This window comes from Pelodiscus sinensis, chromosome 3 (assembly GCF_049634645.1).
Source record: "Pelodiscus sinensis isolate JC-2024 chromosome 3, ASM4963464v1, whole genome shotgun sequence".
NCBI classification, from domain to species: domain Eukaryota; kingdom Metazoa; phylum Chordata; order Testudines; family Trionychidae; genus Pelodiscus; species Pelodiscus sinensis.
Window position 1 is genome coordinate 160,339,419 of NC_134713.1, and position 21,424 is coordinate 160,360,842.

Here is a 21,424-nt window from a genome sequence, read left to right on the forward strand (position 1 = left end):
GCACCTCCTCCATTAATATCATAGAAGAGTGCAGCCCTCAACCACTTTCCAAAATCTTGGAGTGGCCCCCCATGAAAAATTTTTGCCCACTCCTGACCTATGCCATTCTTATCTTTACTAGCTAGTTCCAAAGTTGTTCCAGTGACTGATGGCAGCATTGCAATACTTCTCATGACTGTATCCTTATAGAGAAATTGTTTTGTGGTTTGGGGTGCAAAAATGTCAGACCACATTTTCCAGTTTTCACTGATTTTAGAAGGAGCTGTGAGAGCTCAGCACTTAAAAAAATCAAGCCTCTTTTTATTTAGGGTAATACAATATGTATGAAGGTGCTTACATTGGCTGAGATTCTAATTTTACAAATGATGGCTTCCTAAGACATAAATGTTTGTGGCCTTTGTCAGAATTTCAATTACATCTGCTCCCATTGAAGTTCATGGCAAAATTACTGTTAAGTTAGTATCTCTATGACTGGGCCCTATTTTGTAAACTTACATTTTGCAGCGGGTCTAGTTTTGGTTTGTGATTTCTTCAGAAATACCTATCTTCCACAGGTGTGGGAAGCTAACAATAACAGCTGAGTTAATTGGTTCTGAGACTGTAAAAACAAATTTCATTCAGCTTTTGCCCAAAATTGAACCATGTTTAAGGTTTAGAATGTTTTGATCAAGTGGATGGTTTTCTTTAAAAACTTTACACTGACTACCTGCTTATGGGAATCAAGAGAGAATTTCATAAAGTGAAGTAATTTTACTTCTAAAGAGATTCCAGTCTGAATATAGTGATACAACACAACTAAATATGGATTTTTATTCAGTTTCCTTGTAAGCTAGGTGCTGTGTCCAAACACCTTTGAGTTTTGAAAAAGTTGGCTTTGGTTCCATTCTTTGAAGCCCAATCACTAATAAAAGAGATTTGTTACCTCAGAATTCACTGTTAACTGGATTTCATCCTATTCTTAAAATCAAGCAATGCTGGAAGTCTCATGAGTGAGTTTTTTCTTAACCTGATTTCTAAACCTAACAAAGTTGGATAAATTCAGAGTGAGCTTTGGAGAAGCATCCAGAAGACTTCTACATGTATGCATTCAATGCGCTGAAGGTTGCCAATGCCTCTGTTTATTTTGATTCACTGAAGTTTGAACACTGTACCAGTTACACATCACATGTTCTGTGTTGATTGCCTTCATGTCTGCATCCATGACTCACTGTGCTCCATTTGTAGTGTATCGCCGGAAGCACCAGGAACTGCAAGCCATGCAGCTGGAATTACAGAGCCCCGAGTACAAACTGAGCCGGCTGCGCACCTCCACTATTATGACAGACTACAATCCCAACTACTGTTTTGCGGGAAAGACCACCTCCATCAGTGATCTCAAGGAGGTGCCTCGGAAAAATATCTCCCTCATAAGGTAAGTTCATCTGTTTGCCTTCCTTGTACTTCACCCAATATATTCATATGCACTCTGTCTCTTGCATGCCTGGTGCACACACATTCTCATTCTTTCTTTCTATTCGCACACCTGTCCCTTCTCTTAGACACACAAAAGAACTATGGCAGTTAGGGTGATATTCCATGCTTACCACATGACCATTGTAGAGACTGGATGCTAGCTTGGTCTCCTTAGCCTTTCATAGGCACATTGTTCATCTTCTGTCTTGTAGAAAGAACAGATGCTCTATCACCACAAAGCCCAGTAATTCAGATCCTAGAGATCTTTCTTCCAGGCTCTCAAATGCTTTGTGTAGTGCCCCTTGGGTTTAGACCAAATATTGCAATATGGGGGGCATGAGGATTGGAGGAGGTTTGTTAGAAGGCTGTGGCTGGATTCCTGGCAAGGAGAGTGACCTCAGCAATGAGCAGTGAGAATCTAGGTGCTACTGGACAGTGGGCCATGGACTGTAAAAGCCAGAGATGGGGAAAGCTATCCATGGGCTGAACAACATTAGGATCTGGATGAGAAGTTTCTAAAAAATTGAGGGTGGCTTGGGTTGGGGATCACCTCTAGGAAAGATTTGCAGAATCATAGAGTCCAATCCCTCTATTGTTGTAGGGTATAGAGCTCCCCAATAGACACTATGATGTGACACATGATCTTTGGCACAAAGCAAAAAGGCAGGATTAAGGAGCAGGAGGGCATAGGAGATTCAGGATCTTATAACAAAGATGATGTCCACTACCACCCTCACTATGTTATCAGCTACTGCAGGCCTCTGTCATATCATACCTCGCTGCTCCCAAGTTAGGACTTCCCAATGCACTGTGTACCGCCATATACACAGGCTGTGATGGGATCACTGAGTTTGTATCAAGCCACAGAGAGTAAAGGAAAAATCTGGGAATTGGTGGAGGAAGAGGGGTATGTTTATGCACTGTAGAGCTCTGTAACTGTTTTAAAGTCCCATTTTACACAGGATGGATCAGTGCGGCTGAATATAATGTTTCATGGCTGACACTTAGTGGAAATAATTGTTAGGAGCAATCAAGCTACTGACAATTTGACTCTGCAGTGTAGGTTAGCTGCCAGGGTTGAGGCCTGACAGTCAGAAACATAACATTTTTTCTCCTGGCAAGGATGAAAGGGACTTTAAATTGAACTGTATCTATAGACCAGGTATAGCATGGACAATAATAGCATGAGTTTCCCTCATCCAGAAGCCATGTACAGGGGAGCCAACAGCCACACTGGGCCTCTGGGCAAGGTCGGGGGGGGGACAGCTCCGGGCTCCTAGAAAGGATGGGGTCATAGGCAGAAGGGCCGGGGCTGAAGCAGCCATCCCTCATTGCCACCCAGCCCCTGGAGCATGCTGCACAGCACTCCTGTGGTGATTTGGGGCTCTGAGTACCGTTGCTACCGCAGTAGCAGTGGCAGCAATGGAAGCCCCAGATCCATTAGAGTTACTAGGCCCAGGGCAGTTGCCCACTTTGCCCCCGCCCCACGCTAGCGGGCCTGGCCATGTACCTTTACCATATCTAGACAGGATCATGATCTGGGGGGTTGAGTCTTTGTGACCTGCTGAGACCACATACAGAAGTAATAGAACTGGAATGAGGCCACCAGCTCAAATGAACACAGGCCACCTAGCAGCCATTCAGTCTGACCATCAATCCAGTCCTGGTTCAAACAAGTGCCCTGGAAGTGAATGACTAGGCATCTCGCTGCAAGAGAGAGTGCCTAGAAAGTGTCATCCCCTCCCCCACCCCGGCCATGTCTGAGTTGAGGAGGCTTACATCATCCCTGCCAAAGCTTAACTCCCTGTGTGGATGAAGAGGGGATTCCAGGGCTCAGTCCAACAGCTTCTATCTTCACTGTGGTGTTGTCATGCTGTGTATCTGTGCCCCTAACGCCTATGTGATGTGGCTCTTGTTGCACTTAGAGATTTAGCATCTATTAATTAAAAAACAGAATAAGCAGTGACACAAAATGGAGAAACTGTGCATTAACGAGGTGTAAGATTTGTTTGCTTTTTTCCTTATCTTGTTCCATAATGAAGCCTCACAATTTCTTCATAATATGTTACTATCTACAGTCACCATTTCTAGCACTTACATAGATAATATGGTTTATCCATGGAGATGAATGCTCTACAAAGCATGATTTTACAGATGTAGAAAACTGAGGCACAGGGTGATTAAGTGACTTACTTAAGGTCATCAAGTCAGTGACAGAGCCAGAATTTAGGTCCCTTGACATCTGTTGCACTGCACAGCCTCTTACTTGATGCTTTCTTAAAATAAGATGTATAATTGTCTAAGGAATTGTTAACAAATTTAGAGTACTGTATACTGTAAAATGAAAAGTATCAAATGAAAAGTGTATCTCTGATCTGCCCATTGTTTAGAACACTTTTGAGTTACACAGCAAGTAGATTAAAATTAGGAAGTGCTCCTATACTAGTGTAAGAGGACAATACTATGTGCTACATACTATCACGTCAACATTTTAACTACAATAGATTGGAAACAAGCAGCTATAAAGCCAAGGCCAGAAATAACTATTGTGACCTTCTAGTCCTGGGGTTCGCAATAATTTTTGATGGAGGGCCACTCCAAGATTTTGGAAAGTGGTAAAAGGCCATCCTTCTCAATGGAGGGAGTGTGGGGTTTGGGACGGAGGTTGGGTGTAAAAGGGAACTCAGAGTAGAGGATTGGGGTGCAAGAGACGGTGTGGGAGGGAGTTTGGATGAATTGGGGGGCAGGAAATTGAGGTGCAGAGTCTGGGAGAGAATAGGGGTGCAGGAGTTGTTTACCTGGGGGAGGGGTATTGCAGAAAGAGCAGGGTTTGGAAGAGAATTGTGACCTGGGACGGGATGTGTGTGCAGAGGATTTGGGTGGTGACCTAGGGCAGGAAGGAGTGGTGACCTGGGGCAGGGAGTTGGGAAGCGGGAGGGGCTGGGGTTCCGGAGGCAGGCTCTGCCTAGGCTCTGCTTAGGCAGCTCCCGGCCAGCAGCCCATCAGGGTCCCCAAGGCAGGCTCCCTCCTGCAGCAGGCCCCCTCTGTGTGCTGCTCTGGGCCGTGCATCTCTGGGGGGCAAGAGACGTTGAACACTTCCCCACCACTAGGCCAATCATCACAACTGGGACCAAGGCCTGGGGGTGGGGAAACGTGCAAACTCTCTCCCCCCACCAGGGTCACGCAATGCCTAGAGGGAACCCCCAGTTGTTTTGAACAGCTGGCGGCTCCCTTTACGCACTCCATGCTCTTGGCAAGAGGTGAAGGAGGAGACTTTGCATGCTCCTCCACCTCCAGGCCAATCAGAGCCTGGTGGCAGACGAGCGCATGAAGTCTCTTGCCCTCTTCCCTTTTGCCAGGGACATGTCTCACTATTTAAAACACCCCTGGTGGAGGGGAGCACCAGCCATTTTGAACAGTCTTGGGGTCTTGGCCTGTAGGCCCAGCAGCTTGGCGGGCCAGATTTGGCCCATGGGCCATATCTTGCACACCCTTGATCTAGTCTGACCTCTGTTATAGCAAAAGGCATAGAACTTCCCCAAAATAATTCTCAGTGTGGCTCTTTTAGAAAAACATCTAGTGTGAATTTAAAAATTGCCTGCAATGAAGATGACTCTTGGTACTTTATTCTCATGGTTAATTACTCTTAATGATAAAGGCTTACGCCTTATTTCCCCTGTGAATTTGTCTAGCTTCAGCATCCAGCCACTGAATCATGTTATACCTTTCTCTGCTAGACTGAAGAACCCATTATAAATAACCATTGGCCATGTAGATACTTATAGACTCTCATCCAGTAACCCTTTAACTTTCTCTTTAAGCTAAACAGATTGAGCTCTTTGAGACTGTCTCTAAAAGGCAAGTTTTCTAATACTTTAATTAGTTTCATGGCTCTTCTCTGAACCTTCTCCAATTTATCATCATCCTCCTTCAATTGTGGGCACTAGAACTGGGCACACTATTCCAGCAGCCATTGCAGCAGTGACCCATACAGAGATAAAATAAGATCTATACACCTACTTGAGATTCCTGTGTTTATGCGTTCCAAAATTGCATTAGCTCTTTTGGCCACAGTGTTCTCTTGGGAGCTTATGTTCAGCTGATTATCCACTGTGACCCCCAAATCTTTTCAAAAGTCACTGCTTCTCTGAATAGAATTTCCCATCCTGTAAGTATGGCCTACATTCTTTGTTCCTAGATGCGCACATTTATGTACTCTGTAGCCACGTTAAAATGCATCATAGCCATGTTGAAATGCGTATTGTTTTCTTGTGCTTTTCCAGCTGATCCAAATTGCTCTGAATGAGTGACCTGCCCTCCTCATTATCTGTCCTCCCCCTCTGCAAACTTTATTAGCGATGATGTGATGTTTTCTTTTAGGTTCTTGATAGAAATGTGAAATAGTATAGGGCCAAGAACCAATCCCTGTGTGCCAGATTTATGCAAAATCTAAGTAAGTTACAGCTTTGCCCCTCAGTTTATGAGAAGCCTCTAAATAAAAAAAAAATTACTAGTTTTTAGTTGCATCCTTGCCTATGAACCAGTGTATAGGCAAATATAAAACTTTATTATTTCTGTTTTCATTGTGCTTTCTGTAAGAATAATACACATTGTTTGGTAATGTAGGCCTCTTAAATTTGACATATTTTAGGGCCTCAGCACATCTTAATCTGGCCCTGTATTCCCCCTAGAAACACACCTACCCAATGACAATGTCCTATTTTGGTTACAGTTTGAGACTTGTCAGCCAGTATTTTATCTCTTTAATGTATTCTATGTTCATTTTACATCATTCTAGTTTTTAATCAAAATGTTGTTCAATACCAAGTCAAGCACTTCACAGAAATCTATTATGTCAGAATTATTACCTTTATCGACCAAACTTGTAATCTCGGAGGGGAAAGATACCAAATTAGTTGGATAGGATCTGTTTTCCATAAACTAGTGTTGATTTGCATTTATTACACTACAATCCTTTAATTTTTCAATTATTTATTAATCAAATCCCACATCAACTGCTCCATTATCTTGCCTAAGATTGATGTCAGGCTGACAGGCCTATAATTAACCGGACAATCCTCTTTGCCCTTTTTACAAATTTCCCTAACATTAGCTTTCTTCCAGTCTTTTAAAACTTCCCCAATGCTCCAAAACTTTGTGACAATCAACATTAATGGTTCAGCAAGGTCCTCAGCCAATCCTTTTAAAACGGCAGGGTGCAAATTATCCAGAGCTGCCGACTCTAAAATATCCAACTTTAGTAGCTTCTTTTCAATGACCTTTTCTGACAGTAGTGGAATGAAAAGTGTGCTATCGTCACCATATGAGACTATATCATATTTTTTCCTCCAAATATAGAACAGAAATAGTTATTGAACGCTGCTACTTTTTCTGCATTATTATTGATATCTCTGCCATTGCCATATAGTAATGGACCAATACCATTGTCAGGATTCTTTTTATTTCTAAGACATTTTAAAATATCCTTATTGTCCTTAACTCTGCTAGCCATAGATTTTTCCTTGTGTCCCTTGATTTCTCTTTTCAGTTTTCTACAGTTCCTAACTTCTGGTATATAGTCATTACTATCAACTTCCCCCTTCCATTTGTAATTATATATATGAATATTTACGTAAGCTGTTGTTACCTTTTAAACCAGGTCAGTTTTTTTAAAACAGCAGAGCTTTCTTTCTCAGTTGTGCAATTTTGATTGTTCAGGTATCTAAGGTGTTTTTAATGATTATTTGCTGATTAAAAATGATTTTTCTGATTAAATTATTCTTCCCAGCTGACTTGGTTCATCATTCTTTTCAGCTTTTTGAAATTGCTATGAGTGAGAGTGTGTGTGTGTGTATGTGTGTGTGTATGTTACTCGTCTGTACTTTTTTTGGCTTGTACATTATAAATGTGATCAGGTCGTCATCATTTGTACCTGAACTACCATTAATATTAGTTTTTTGGTCAGTTCTTCTTTATCTGTTAAAACAAGGTCTAATAAAGAAATCCTGCATATTCCTCCAACATATGTCACTCACACTGAAGTCCCCCATCATCCTGCAGCTTTTTTTCCCCTACACTTTGTAGATAGGTGTATAAGGAGCCAGTCGTCATGTTCCCTTGTGTCATTAAGAGGTATGTAGCAGCAATTTACCAGTACCCCGTGTACTTTATCTTTTAGGACATTGATTCCTAAGCATTCAAGATCATTTTCTTCTGAGTTATCAGTGACTCAGAAATGGGGTATGCCATTTTGACATATACATTAAGGCTCCACAAGCTTTTACTTTTGAGGACTACCTCCCCTAGCAGCTAAATACATTTTAGGATAAAGATGGAAAAAATCAATATTGGAAACCAAGCCATGCTCCCACAAATGGCTGTGCAGAGTGGTACCAGCAGCATGACCAGGATTGATGTTTCAGTTCTGCATGTTTTACTGGCATAAAAATTATACCCATGTTCTGTTTCCTGTGATCAGAATATTATAGTGTGCATGTTCTGCATTAAAACCTCATTATCTTTTATGGTTTATCCAGAGGTTTGGGCCATGGAGCTTTTGGCGAAGTATATGAAGGTCAGGTGGTGGGGATCCTCAGTGACCCCAATTCCTTGCAGGTGGCTGTGAAGGTAAGTAACAATATGTGAATAATCACACAAGTAACACTTTGTGCACCTTTCATCCAGAGTTCTCAAAGCATTGTAGCAACAGTGATGAATTCAGCCTCTCAACACCTCTGGAAGGTGTGTGTGTGTGTGTATACTGTCCCTCTTTTGCTGATGTGGACATTGAGGCACAGAACAGGTGCGATGATTTCCCCGGAGTCACTTGGGCAGAGTACAAATATCTAGCTTTTACGTAACATTTTTCATCCAGAGATCTCAAAGCTCTTTCCAAGGGCAGTAGGTATCACTGTCCCCATTGTGTATGATCATGCACAGCTGAGATTAGAACCCAGTTTTAGTCTCCCTTGTCCAGTGCCCTCTCATTGCCATTGGCCATGTTGCATTGTTCACAATCTCCTGCCCTAACCACTAGCCCTTCCTCCCCACCCTGGTCTCTTCTGGTGCTGCAGGCATCATGTCCAGCAGCACAATGTTTTGAATCCAGCTGACTCAACCGTGCCCAGATGAGAGTGCATTACAGAGATCTTTATTTCAAATCTGTCAGCCTGCTTGCATCTATTACCATCTGGCCATGTTTTGTGTGATGTCTGACATTCCTGTAAGTGAAGCAAACACTTAGCTGGTAATGATGGGCTGTAGCAACAGGGGTGCTAGAGCCCGGTGCACTGTGTCAGTAATCATTCAGCTGTTACAATTTATAAAAAGCCATTAATGAATTGTGGTAACCTGCATCCTCTTGGCTTGAGAAGGCTGCTTATTGCTTGGAAATCAGCTTATTGTTTCAGTTGTGCAGTATAATCCTCTGCAATGTGTAACTGATGTACAGCAGTGCGGATCTGTGGAGGTGGCGCATTCTGTTATAGTTCAGCTCAAAGGAAGGATCACTTGCACAATGATAGGCATGTATATCCTTTCTTTCTTCCCTTATTTTCTTGGAGGCTCATTTAAACTTTTTGAGGAACCCTGAGGAGCCCAACTACATCCCCCCCTCCCTCTACCTTCTGAACTATCCTGATCAAGTGCCTGTTTCAGAGCCATCAGCTTCTCATCATGAAAAGGCTGAGAACCTCCAGTTCAGTCCCAGTCAATACCATTGTTCTCACACCTGGGGGGGTCATTGCTGGACGGTAGCATTCCTGTCCATTGGGTTGATATACCAGTTGGTGTGTGAGCATGTTAGACCATATAAAAGAACCTCTTATAAACTCTTCCACTGATCAGTGATGACGTATTTGCCGAATGAGTGTCCCTCTGTGACATTCTGTAACACTGTTGTGGATTGTGTTGAGTACACAAAATGCCAACGTGCAGACTGGTTTGACCATAATGATCCTAAAATAGCAAATGTCAAGCAGCAAGCACATGCCATACTCATAGCTGACTGCTCTCTGAGTTGAAAAAGACCAGATGAGACCACTTGTAGCACAATCCAGTGCACACTCTTTCAAATTCAAAATATGTGTTTGACCATAAAGCAGATGAAGTACCCTTGAAGATAAACATGGTTCCAAAGGTTTTTGAAAAGCAGTCAAAGCTGTGTCTGATTCTGCCCAATCTGTCTTGTTGCTGATGGTAGATCTCCTGTCACAGATTGCAGAGCCATCTACCCAACAATGGTGTGAACATTTTAGTGAACTACTTAACCATTTATCTGCTCTTTCTTACGAATCACTGGGTAATGGCCACAAATTGCCCCCAAATTAACAGTCCACCCATACAGACCAAGGCTTTGAAGGCTCTTCAAATAATGAAAAGTAACAAATCTCCTGATCCCAGTGTCCTTCCAACTGAAGTTTTCAAACACTGACAGGCTTTTAAAAATTTTGTTACATGCCTGGTTTCATATCGCAGTAACTGAAAGAGGCTAAAATCGTCATTGTCTATTAGCATGAAGATTCAGAGCAACTGAGGTAATGACTATGGTCTCTCTTTGCTACCCATGGCCAGCAAGATTTTTGCATGGACCCTGCTGAACTAATTCCTGATCCAGTCATTGACAGAGTTATGTCTAAGACACAGTGTGGCTTTTTGTGCTTTAGAGGAGCACTGTTTGATGTTATTTTCCCCATTCGGTAATTACAGAAAAAATGACACAAACAACATCAACCTTTGTACATCCTGATTCTTGCTCTGACTAGGGCATTCAACATGGTCAGCTGTCCTGCCCTCTGGATATTGCTCACTAAATTCAGATGTCCAGACAAAGTTATTAACTTCATTCAGCAATTCCATGAAGGCACAGCTGAAGGAGTTTGTGTTGATAGTGATGTAAGTTTCTTCTTCTTCAAGTAGTGTCCCAATGAGAGTGCTCCATTGTAGGTGTTGAGTTGTCCCACCGCCGCAGATGGGAGATTTTTCCAGCAGTGGTTGGTTGGGCCGTGCATGTGCTGTAGCTGTCTGGGGGCATTCCAATCACAAACAAGGTAAAGCCAGGATGTGCCCTCGCTCCTAGCCTTTTTGGTCAAAGGAAGTCCCGATGTCAGAGGAAACCCTGATGAGATCTTCAGTTTTCCTGTCTACATGTGCAAATCAAGATTATTGCTGTATTGGAAAAACTGTGTCTTGATGGGGCACACACTGAAGTGACACTACAAGGTCTTACAAACCACTTTGCTGTGATGGCTGATGACTTGGGCCTCATTGTCAGCGAACCCAAATCAAGGTTACGTACAAGCCAGCTCCCCAAAAACCTTACTAAGACACATCTATAATTTTGGAAGGTGCCATGCTCCAAGCCATTAAACAGTTTGTTTATCATGGCAGCATGTTGGACATTGAATTGACAACTGACCACAACGTGTATGCACAAATTAAGAAAGCCAATGCTGCATAAGATTACCTCCATCACCAAATCTGGAAACAACATGGAATCTGACTACAGACAAAATTGAAGTCTAATGCTTTTGTCCGAAAAATGTTGCTTTGTGGATGCAAAACATGGACCTGTTATCAATGGTGTACAAAAATCTTGACAGTTTCTGTTTGATACTGATGATGGTTGCTGGGCATCAGGTGGCAGGACTGGATTTCCAACATGAAATTCCTGAAAAAATCTGTTGGTTTGTATTGAGCTCATTTGATCTGCATCCATTTGAGATGGACTGGCCATGTAATTTGTATCCTGAGACTCATTTATTGTACCAAAGTTTTATATTACCAGTTAAGCATGGACAGCAGATGAAACTCTCCAAAGAGCCCCCTCAAACAAAATCTGCCCCAAAACAAAGATTTCTGACTCCACTTGTGAGCAGCTGGTAATTGATCACATTGCTTGGTGCCACAGTCGCAAGGTGGGTGTCCAGGATTTTGAGAAGAATGATGTTAAGCAGCTGAAAGCATGGTGCCAGGCAAGAAAAGAGCGTGCAGCTCCATCAGCACAAGTAGGCAAATGGTTCTGTGGTCAGTGTGGTAAATGATGTTCTTCCCATACTGGTCTGTGGCATCATACAAAGACCCATTAGAACAAACTATGATTGTTGATTGCATCTTTGAAAACAAGGCAAGTAGCATCAGATGCAGATTTCCAGCAGAACAACAGCTGACTGTGGTAGTCGGGAAAGAATCTGCCTAGACCCTCTATTACACTCAACATGATAGACACTCCAGCATTGTCTAATTTTCTGTTTGCATTATTCATAGAATCACAGAATACTAGGACTGAAAGGGACCTCGAGAGGTCATTGAGTCCAGTCCCCTGCCCTCATGGCAGGACCTAGTACTGTCTAGACCAGTGGTTCTCAAACTTTTCGACATCACGCCCCCTTTTTGATTTTTGAGTAACCCTCACGCGTCCAGCCGTCCCTCCCCCCCAATAGTAGCAAAACTTGTGGAGGAAAAAAAAAGGAACTGACTGGGGCCAAAAAAAAACTTAGGGAGGGGAGATTAATGGGGAGGAAGGCTGGGTCACTTCACCTCACTTCACCCCCCCCCCCCCCCCCAGTTTGTTAACCCATGGTTTAGACCATCCCTGATAGACATTTATCTAACCTAGGGTATGTCTACACTAGCTCGTTAGTTCGAGCTAGGTAGGCAAATGAGGGCAACTGGAGTTACTCCACGAGAAGTAACAGTTAATTCGAACTAAGGAGTTAGTTCGAATTAACGTTTAACTGCTGTGTCTAGGCAGTTAGTTCGGACTAAGGGGGATTTAAAAATGGTGGCGCCAGAGAACATGCAAATGAAGCCCGGGATATTTAAATCCCGGGCTTCATTTGCAACTCCGGTTGCCCTCATTTGCCTACCTAGTTCGAACTAACGAGCTAGTGTAGACATACCCCTACTCTTAAATATCTCCAGAGATGGGGATTCTACAACCTCCCTAGGCAATTTATTTCAGTGTTTAACCACCCTGACAGTTAGGAACCTTTTCCTAATGTCCAACCTAAACCTCCCTTGCTGCCATTTAAGCCCATTGCTTCTTGTTCTATCCTCAGAGGCCAGGAAAAACAAGTTTTCTCCCTCCTCCTTGTGACACTGTTTTAGATACTTGAAAGCTTCTATCATGTCTCCTCTCAATCTTCTCTTTTCCAAACTAAACAAGCCCAATTCTTTCAGTCTTCCTTCATAGGTTATGTTCTTTAGAACTTTAACCATTCTTGTTGCTCTTCTCTGGACCTGCTCCAATTTCTCCACATCTTTCTTGAAATGTGGTGCCCAAAACTGGACACAATACTCCATCTAAGGCCTAATCAGTGCAGAGTAGAGCAGAAGAATGACTTCTGGTGTCTTACTCACAACACACCTGTTAATGCATCTTAGAATCATGTTTGCTTTTTTTGCAACAGTGTTACACTGTTGACTCATATTTAGCTTCTGGTCCATTATAACTCCTAGATCCCTTTCTGCCGTACTCCTTCCTGGACAGTCGCTTTCCATTCTGTATGTGTGAAACTGATTGTTCCTTCCTAAGTGGAGTACTTTGCATTTGTCCTTATTACAGTTCATCCTGTTTACCTCAGATCATTTCTCCAATTTGTCTAGAAATTTTGTGTGATATTGAGTGTGTCCTCTTCGTCTGAAGTATTTGGCTACTAGCTACTGCCAGAAGGAGGGTATTAAGCTTGATTGACCAGTGTTCTGATTTGATGGCAAATCCTCTGTGCTTGCCAACAAGACTTGGCATCTTAGTCTGAAAATGGCATGTTAGTTACCTTGGTGGAGAGATTCTTGCAGAAAGAAGGGGATCACTGCAGACTCTTCTGGGATTCTATAGACACAACTAAAACCTCTCTCCCCTTTCTTGTCCGGTCTTTTCCAGACATTGCCAGAAATGTGTTCAGAGCAAGATGAGCTGGATTTCCTGATGGAAGCTCTTATTATCAGGTATGTTAATAAAAGGTAACCAAAGGCTTCTGTAGAATATGCATGGCAAAGCACCTGTCCTATAAGCTAAAAAGAGCTCGGTTGTGAAATATGTTAATACATTCATACTGCACTTTCCACCCAAAAATATCAAAGTGCTTGACGATGGCTGGTGGGCACTATTCTCTTTTTTAAAAAATCAGATGGTGAAACTTAGGCGCAGAAAAAATGATGCCAGTATTCTTAAAAAGGTCCACTGAGTTTAGATGCTTTAAATTCTGGATCCCCAACCTGCAACACCAAGACCTAGGTTTTCAAACATAATTACCTCTCCCGTTGACGTGAAGCTCAGCACACAAGATGGTCATAAGAAAATAAGAACAGCCGTACTAGGTCAGACCAAAGGTCCATCTAGCCCAGTATCCTGTCTACCAACAGTGGCCAGCACCAGGTACCCCAGAGAGGGTGGACCGAAGACAATGATCAAGCGATTTGTCTCCTGCCATCCCTCTCCAGCCTCTGATAAACAGAGGCCAAGGACACCATTTTATCCCCTGGCTAATAGCCTTTTATGGACCTAACCTCAATGAAATTATCTAGCTTCTCTTTAAACTCTATTATAGTCTTAGCCTTCACAGCCTCCTCTGGCAAGGAGTTCCACGGGTTGACTACACGCTGTGTGAAGAAGAACTTTCTTTTATTAGTTTTAAACCTGCTACCCATTAATTTCATTTGGTGTCCTCTAGTTCTTCTATTATGGGAACTAATAAATAACTTTTCTTTATCAGCCCTCTCCACACCACTCATGATTTTATAGACCTCTATCATATCCCCCCTCAGTCTCCTCTTTTCTAAACTGAAAAGTCCCAGTCGCTTTAACCTCTCCTCATATGGGACCCGTTCCAAACCCCTAATCATTTTAGTTGCCCTTTTCTGAACCCTTTCCAAGACCAAAATATCTTTTTTGAGGTGAGGAGACCACATCTGTACACAGTATTCAAGATGTGGGCGTATCATAGTTTTATACAGGGGCAGTAAGATATTCTGGGTCTTATTTTCTATCCCTTTCCTAATAATTCCTAGCATCCTATTTTCCTTTTTGACCGCTGCTGCACTCTGCGTGGAAGTTTTCAGAGAACTGTCCACGATAACTCCAAGATCTCTTTCCTGATTTCTCGTAGCCAAATTAGCCCCCATCATACTGTACGTATAGTTGGGGTTATTTTTCTCAATGTGCATTACTTTACACTTATCCACAGTAAATTTCATTTGCCATTTTGTTGCCCAATCACTCAGTTTGGTGAGATCTTGGAGTCCCTCACAGTCTGCTTCTGTCTTGACTATCCTAAAGAGTTTGGTATCATCTGCAAACTTTACCACCTCACTGCTTACCCCTTTCTCCAGATCATTTATGAATAAGTTGAAAAGGATTGGTCCCAGGACTTACCCTTGGGGTACACCACTAGTTACCCCTCTCCAATCTGAAAATTTACCATTTATTCCTACCCTTTGTTTCCTGTCTTTTAACCAGTTCTCGATCCAAGAAAGGACCTTCCCTCTTATCCCATGGCCATGTAATTTACACAAGAGCCTTTGGTGAGGGACCTTGTCAAAGGCTTTCTGAAAATCCAACTGGATCCCTCTTGTCTGCATGTTTGTTAACCCCTTCAAAGAACTCTAACAGATTAGTAAGACAGGATTTCCCTTTACAGAAACCATGTTGACTTTTGTCCAACAAATTATGTTCTTCTACATGCTTCACAATTTTATTCTTTACTATTGTTTCGACTAATTTGCCCGGTACTGAAGTTAGACTTACCGGTCTGTAATTGCCAGGATTGCCTCTACAGCCCTTTTTAAATATTGGTGTCACGTTGGCTACCTTCCAGTCATTAGGTACGGAAGCCGATTTAAAGGATAGGTTACAAACCACAGATAATAGCTCCGCAATTTCCCATTTAAGTTCTTTTAGAACCCTTGGATGAATGCCATCCGGTCCCGGAGATTTGTTAACATTAAGTTTTTCTGTTTGTTCCAAAACCTCCTCTAATGACACTTCAATCCGGGACAGTTCCTCAGATTCATCACCCACAAAGGACAGTGCTGATTCAGGAATCTCCCCAACGTCCTCAGCCGTGAAGACTGAAGCAAAGAAATAATTTAGTTTCTCCGCAATGGCTTTATCGTCCTTGATTGCTCCTTTTATAGCTCGTTCATCTAGGGGACCGACAGGTTTTTTAGCAGGCTTCCTGCTTCTAATGTACTTAAAAAACATTTTGTTATTTCTTTTTGAGTTTTTGGCTAGCTGTTCCTCAAAATCTTTTTTTGCTTTTCTTATTACATGTTTATACTTGATTTGACAGTGTTTATGTTCCTTTCTATTTATCTCACTAGGATTGGACTTCCACTTCTTAAAAGATACCTTTTTGTCCCTCACTGCTTCTTTTACATGGTGGTTAAGCCACGGTGGCTCTTAAGCCACGGTGGTCCAGCCCTGTTTGTCTCACACTGGGCACACAAAGTTAGTGGGCAGTTTTGGCAATGTTGGCATCAAGTAATTGGCCCTCCCAAGACCACACGGAGTCAACGGCAGAGTCATAGATCTCAGGCAGCCAATTTTGCATTCCACTACCAGACACAAATACCCCCTGCTTAACGTGTTTCTGTACTGCTGCTGGAGCAACCCTATTCCCAGTCCCAGGCATAGCAAAGTCAGAGGGGAGCTGGAAGATGTGGGTGAGCTGGGTGCCTGCCCAAAGCACAGTGAATTGTGTTGTGGATGTCTTCTGCTTCCCAAAGCCCACAAGCTGGGTCAGCCCCAGAATATAGGGAGTGCAAAGGGTACAGAAAATCATTCTTCTCATCCCCTCCATTCCCCTTCCAAGCATAGAGGCAGACTAACAGAGCATTGGGGCCAGTATCTTGAAAGCAGTAGTGTTGCTAATTAGGTCTACCTGGTAGCATCACCATATCTACCTTTGACTGACTCAGCTCCCCTTCAGAGTTGTTTCCTCTGGAAAAAAAATCTTTTCTGTGGTAGGGCAAGTTGACTCTCCATATCAAGCTTTTGGTTCAAACCTGCCCTTCAGTTTAGTCTTACTCTCTCTGCAGCAAGTTCAACCATCAGAACATTGTGCGCTGTATCGGAGTCAGCTTGCAGGCACTTCCACGCTTCATCCTGCTGGAACTTATGGCTGGAGGGGACCTGAAATCCTTCCTGAGGGAGACACGTCCTCGACCGGTAAGGGACGATGGGGGGAATTATCTTTTTCCACGAGCTTTGCAGCTTGTGCCTTGTTATCCCTGCTAGTTCTTTCTTGTTTAACCACACTGGTGTTCTACTTGGCTCCTCTCCTAAGAGTTTTCCAAGTATTACAAATATCTAAAATAAAGCAAACTCACACCACTAACCTATTAATAAATGGGAATAACCTCTAGTGATTTTACCCTAATAACGTGCTGCCTCCACATAATTAGAATCTGTTTATTTTCTGAGAGACTAGATGCTTTGAAGTAGGGACGTTAGATATCGATTAATTAAATAATCGTGTAACTGCACAAAATCTTAGCGGTTACACAATTATTCGATAGTCCCCAGGGGCACAGGCAGCAGCCAGTGTGCCCCCAGCCCCACTCCTGAGGAACTCCTGGACTGTAAGATGGATAGAAAGCTGGCTAGACTGTCGGGCCCAATGGGTAGTGATCAATGGCTCGATATCAGGTTGGCAGTCAGTTTCTAGTGGAGTGCCCCAAGGATTGTTTCTAGGGCTGCTTTTGTTCAACATCTTTATTAATGACCTGGATGAGGGGATGGATTGCACCTTCAGCAAGTTTGCGGATGACACTAAGCTAGGGGGAGACGTAGATACGCTGGAGGGCAGGGATAAGGTCCAGAGTGACCTAGACAGATTAAAGGACTGGGCCAAAAGAAATCTGATGAGGTTCAACAAGGACAAGTGCAGAGTCCTGACCTTGGAACAGAAGAATCCCAAGCATTGTTACAGGCTGGGGACTGACTGACTAAGTAGTAGTTCTGCAGAAAAGGACCTGGGGGTTACTGTGGATGGGAAGCTCGATATGAGTCAACAGTGTGCCCTTGTAGCCAACAAGGCTAATGGCATATTAGGTTGCATTAGGAGGAGCATTGCCAGCAGATCTAGAGAAGTGAATATTCCCCTTTATTTGGCTCTGGTGAGGCCACATCTGGAGTATTGCATCCAGTGCTGCCCCCCCTCCTCACTATAGAAGAGATGTGGACGCATTGGAGAGGGTCCAGCGGAGGGCAACCAAAATGATTAGGGGGCTGGAGCACGTGGATTTGGGTTTGTTTAGTCTGCAGAAGAGAAGAATGAGGGGGGATTTGATAGCAGCCTTCAAATTCCTGAAGGAAGGTTCCAAAGAGGATGGAGAAAAGCTGTTCACAGTAGTGATGGATGGCAGAACAAGGAGCAACAGTCTCAAGTTACATTGGGGAGGTCTAGGTTGGATATTAGGAAAAACTATTTCACTAGGAGGGTAGTGAAGCACTGGAATGGGTTACCTAAGGAGGTGGTGGAATCTCCATCCCTAGAGGTTTTTAAGTCTCAGCTTGACAAAGCCCTGGCTGGGTTGATTTAGTTGGGATTGGTCCTGCTTTGGGGAGGAGGCTGGACTTGATGACCTCCTGAGGTCTCTTCCAGCTCTATGATTCTATGATCCTAACCCCTTGCCACCCCATGCTACGGCCTCTATTAGAGGCAGCAGTGTGGGTTGGCAGCAGCCTCTGTCTGCAGGGGGCCCGGGCTCCCCATGGACAGGGGCTAAACCGGCATCACCCTGCCTCAGCCCTCCACCCCTGCACTGCTACCTCTGACGTGTTGCCATAGAAAGGAGCGCTGATAGTGCAGCAGGTGGTGTCTCCTGTCTGAGTCGATACAGAACCAGCCCTTACGCCAGGACAAGCTGTGCTGCTGGAGGTGCTGGCTGTCAGATGACAACAAGGAATGATGTGTGGCCGAGCTCATCATTACGCCACAATGTGGTGCTTGTTTCAGCTCATTAAATGAAAGAGAGGCCAATACAGCAGTGACCTGGGCCCTGGTGGAGAAGCACCAAGGACATGCATTTTGAGCTGCAGGCATTTTAACCTTTTTATTGCCGTAAAATGAGCCATATCTTCTGATGATAAAAGGTCTTTTATCTTCTTAGAATGAAATCACGGCCATTGCCTGATCTGAGGGTATTGTGTTTTCTTTGCCCTTTTGCTGTTTATACATACCGCCCCATGTGTCAGTGCTTTCATTTCCCCAGGCCAGCAGCTGCTCTGCTCAGGCTCTCTGACAGCTAGCAGTGAATAGAGTCAAGAGAGATGCAGAGACAAATGAGGGAATGTGTAAAGGTTCAGTCTGCCTGTGCTGTATGCCACAAGTGTTCTTTCCCTTAACCCTCTCCTTGCTTTCCAATCTCTTCCTTGAACTTCCCAGTCTTCATTAGGTGATCCAGGAATCAAAACATCAGATGTTACGTAAGGGACTATTGTTTTGATAAGGTAGCCCTGCTGAGCAGCTTCCATATCGCTCATTTTTGGACCTGAATTAGATACCCTCCCCAACCCCTGCATCTCATCCCCCACCAAGCTCTGAGAGAGAAGAGGTTCAAACACTAAACCCAGCTTCACCCTTGGGACCCACGTATCAATGTCACCATCTGTCTGAGTATTGCTAGGAAAGAGTTCCAGTGCGACTCCTTCTTTAGCTCCTAGAGTAGCTTTCAGGTGACTGGAGTCACCCTCTGGGTCTGAGAATGCTGTCTCCATTGTTCACCCAGCACCTGCTAATTTGGGAAGTACAAAACCAGGGTTGCACTCACTGGTGAGATACCAGAGATGGGTGGTGTGCAGTTATCATAATATCAAGATCAAAGGTGAGCCCATGCCAGAAAGTTCAGTCCAAACTCCCCCAAATATCAGGGATTTATTGACACAGGGCTTTTGTTCTGTGCTACTTCTAATGAAGATCAGTGTATTTAGGGACTATACTTCCCTCCTCAGCAGTGAGACAAGTGCTATAGATTTTGGAGGCACTTAGCTGCTTAAATTCCAGGAACCGAAGCCTTCACATACCAAGAACATTGCAGAATTTTTTCTGTGGAGCTCATAGCCCTATCTGTTTGATCTTTTCTTGCCTGGAAAACCTATCAGAGGATGGCTTTGGAAGATAAGCAGTAATTTTTCCACCTTTGTATCCTACAGCCTGTTGTGCAGGGTGGTGATTATACTGAACAATAGTCAAAATTTGTTTTGCGGTCACCTTCACTTTTAGAGAGCTTGGGCCTAAGGGAGAAGAATAGGGGGAAGCAAAGATCTCATTTTAGTGCTTCCAATGCACCCCTTGCTCTAAAAGCTAATTGTACTGCAGTTTCCAGCTGACTTGTTCCTTTCCTCTGGAGAGCAAAATCTGTAAAGCAGATTCTCTGTGTGTCAAGGTACTCCCTGCAGAAAATGGGTCTGAAAATGCTGTCTTTCAAATTACTCAGATAAATTGTCATTGCCTGATAAGTCTCATCTGCTTTACAATTTCAATTTAGCCAAAATAAAAAATATAACAAATTTGATCAAGAAAGGAAAAGTGTCACAGTCAACTTGTGGCTTCATCCCTCCACCTCCCTTGCGTGTTAGCCCAATTCAGCCAAGGATCGGTCTCTGCATCCCAAAACACTGGACTTAATCACTGTGTATTCATGGAATTGCCTGCTGGATTCTGAACCATGATTACAGGAGAAAGGCCATTAGATGGGTTGAAAGGTTTGAAGGAGTCCCTGCTCAGACCCCTAAAAGCTGGTAAGACATCAGCAACCTTTCGCTGATCATGTTAGCCATATGTTCAATGTGGGTGAATCACTCCGGCTATGTCTACACAGCAGCGTTATTTCAGAATAACTAACATTAGACCGCATCTCCCCTACAAGCAGTTATTTCGACATAATGTCAAAATAATGTTGAACTGCAGGAGTTCTTACTCCATCTCCTGTAACACTCATTTTATGAAGAGTAAGGGTACGTCCGCACAGCAGCATTATTTCGGAATAACTGATGTTATTTCAAAATAAAAAAATGCATGTCTGCACAGCAAACCATTATTTCAAAATAATGTCGAAATGGAGGACTTCTTCGACTCCTGTAGCCCTCATTTTATGAGGTATAAGGGAAGTTGAAGGAAGAGTGTCCTTCCTGCTGTGTAGACAGCACCAAAATCCTAATTAACCTATTTCAACTTCAGCTACGCAATTGACTTAGCTGAAGTTGTGTAGCTTAATTTGATATTTGCCCTGCTGTGTAGACATACCCTAAGGGAAGTCGAAGGAAGAGTGCTCTTCCTTGGACTTCCTGCTGTGTAGACAGCGCCAAGTCACAATGAGTTGTTTCTACTTAAGCTACACAATTGACATAGCTCAAGTTGTGTAGCTCATTTCGGCTTTCGCTCTGCTGCGTAGACGTGCCCTCAGTAACCAGCAGAGTAACACTAAATGGCTGTGTCTACACTGGGCCACTTATTCCGGAAAATCAGCCGCTTTTCCGGAATAAGCTGCGAGCTGTCTACACTGGCCCTTGAATTTCTGGAAAAGCAACGACGCTCTACTGTACAAAATCAGCCGCTATTCCGGAAAAGTTACGCTGCTCCCGCTCGGGCATAAGTCCTTATTCCGGAACACTGTTCCGGAAAAGGGCCAGTGTAGACAGCCCAGTAGTCTTTTCCGGAAAAAAGCCCCGATCGCGAAAATGACGATCGGGGCTCTTTTCCGGAAAAGCTCGTCTACATTGGCCACAGATGCTTTTCCGGAAAAAGGGCTTTTCCGGAAAAGCAGCCTGCCAATGTAGACGCTCTTTTTCCGGAAATACTTATAACGAAAACTATTCTGTTTTAAGCATTTCCGGAAATTCATGCCAGTGTAGACACAGCCGATGAGAGTCTCCATCAATAAGTGAGGTTTCAGGGAACAACACTATTCACAAATAAATAAAAGCCCAGCCCTTTTCTCCTATGTATAAGGGCACTTCAGTAACCCCTAT

General features: G+C 43.5%; 1 protein-coding gene across 3 annotated transcripts in view; it reads left to right on the forward strand.

The window, feature by feature from the left end:
- Positions 1-21,424, forward strand: part of ALK (ALK receptor tyrosine kinase) — a 636,373-nt gene that overhangs the window by 603,388 nt on the left and 11,561 nt on the right. For all 3 annotated transcript variants that reach the window (XM_025180988.2, XM_075925354.1, XM_075925355.1), the window contains 4 exons: positions 1,225-1,411; positions 7,989-8,079; positions 13,334-13,398; positions 16,489-16,618. In XM_025180988.2, coding sequence (XP_025036773.2) covers positions 1,225-1,411; positions 7,989-8,079; positions 13,334-13,398; positions 16,489-16,618 — 473 coding nt within the window. The remainder of the gene's footprint in view (positions 1-1,224; positions 1,412-7,988; positions 8,080-13,333; positions 13,399-16,488; positions 16,619-21,424) is intronic.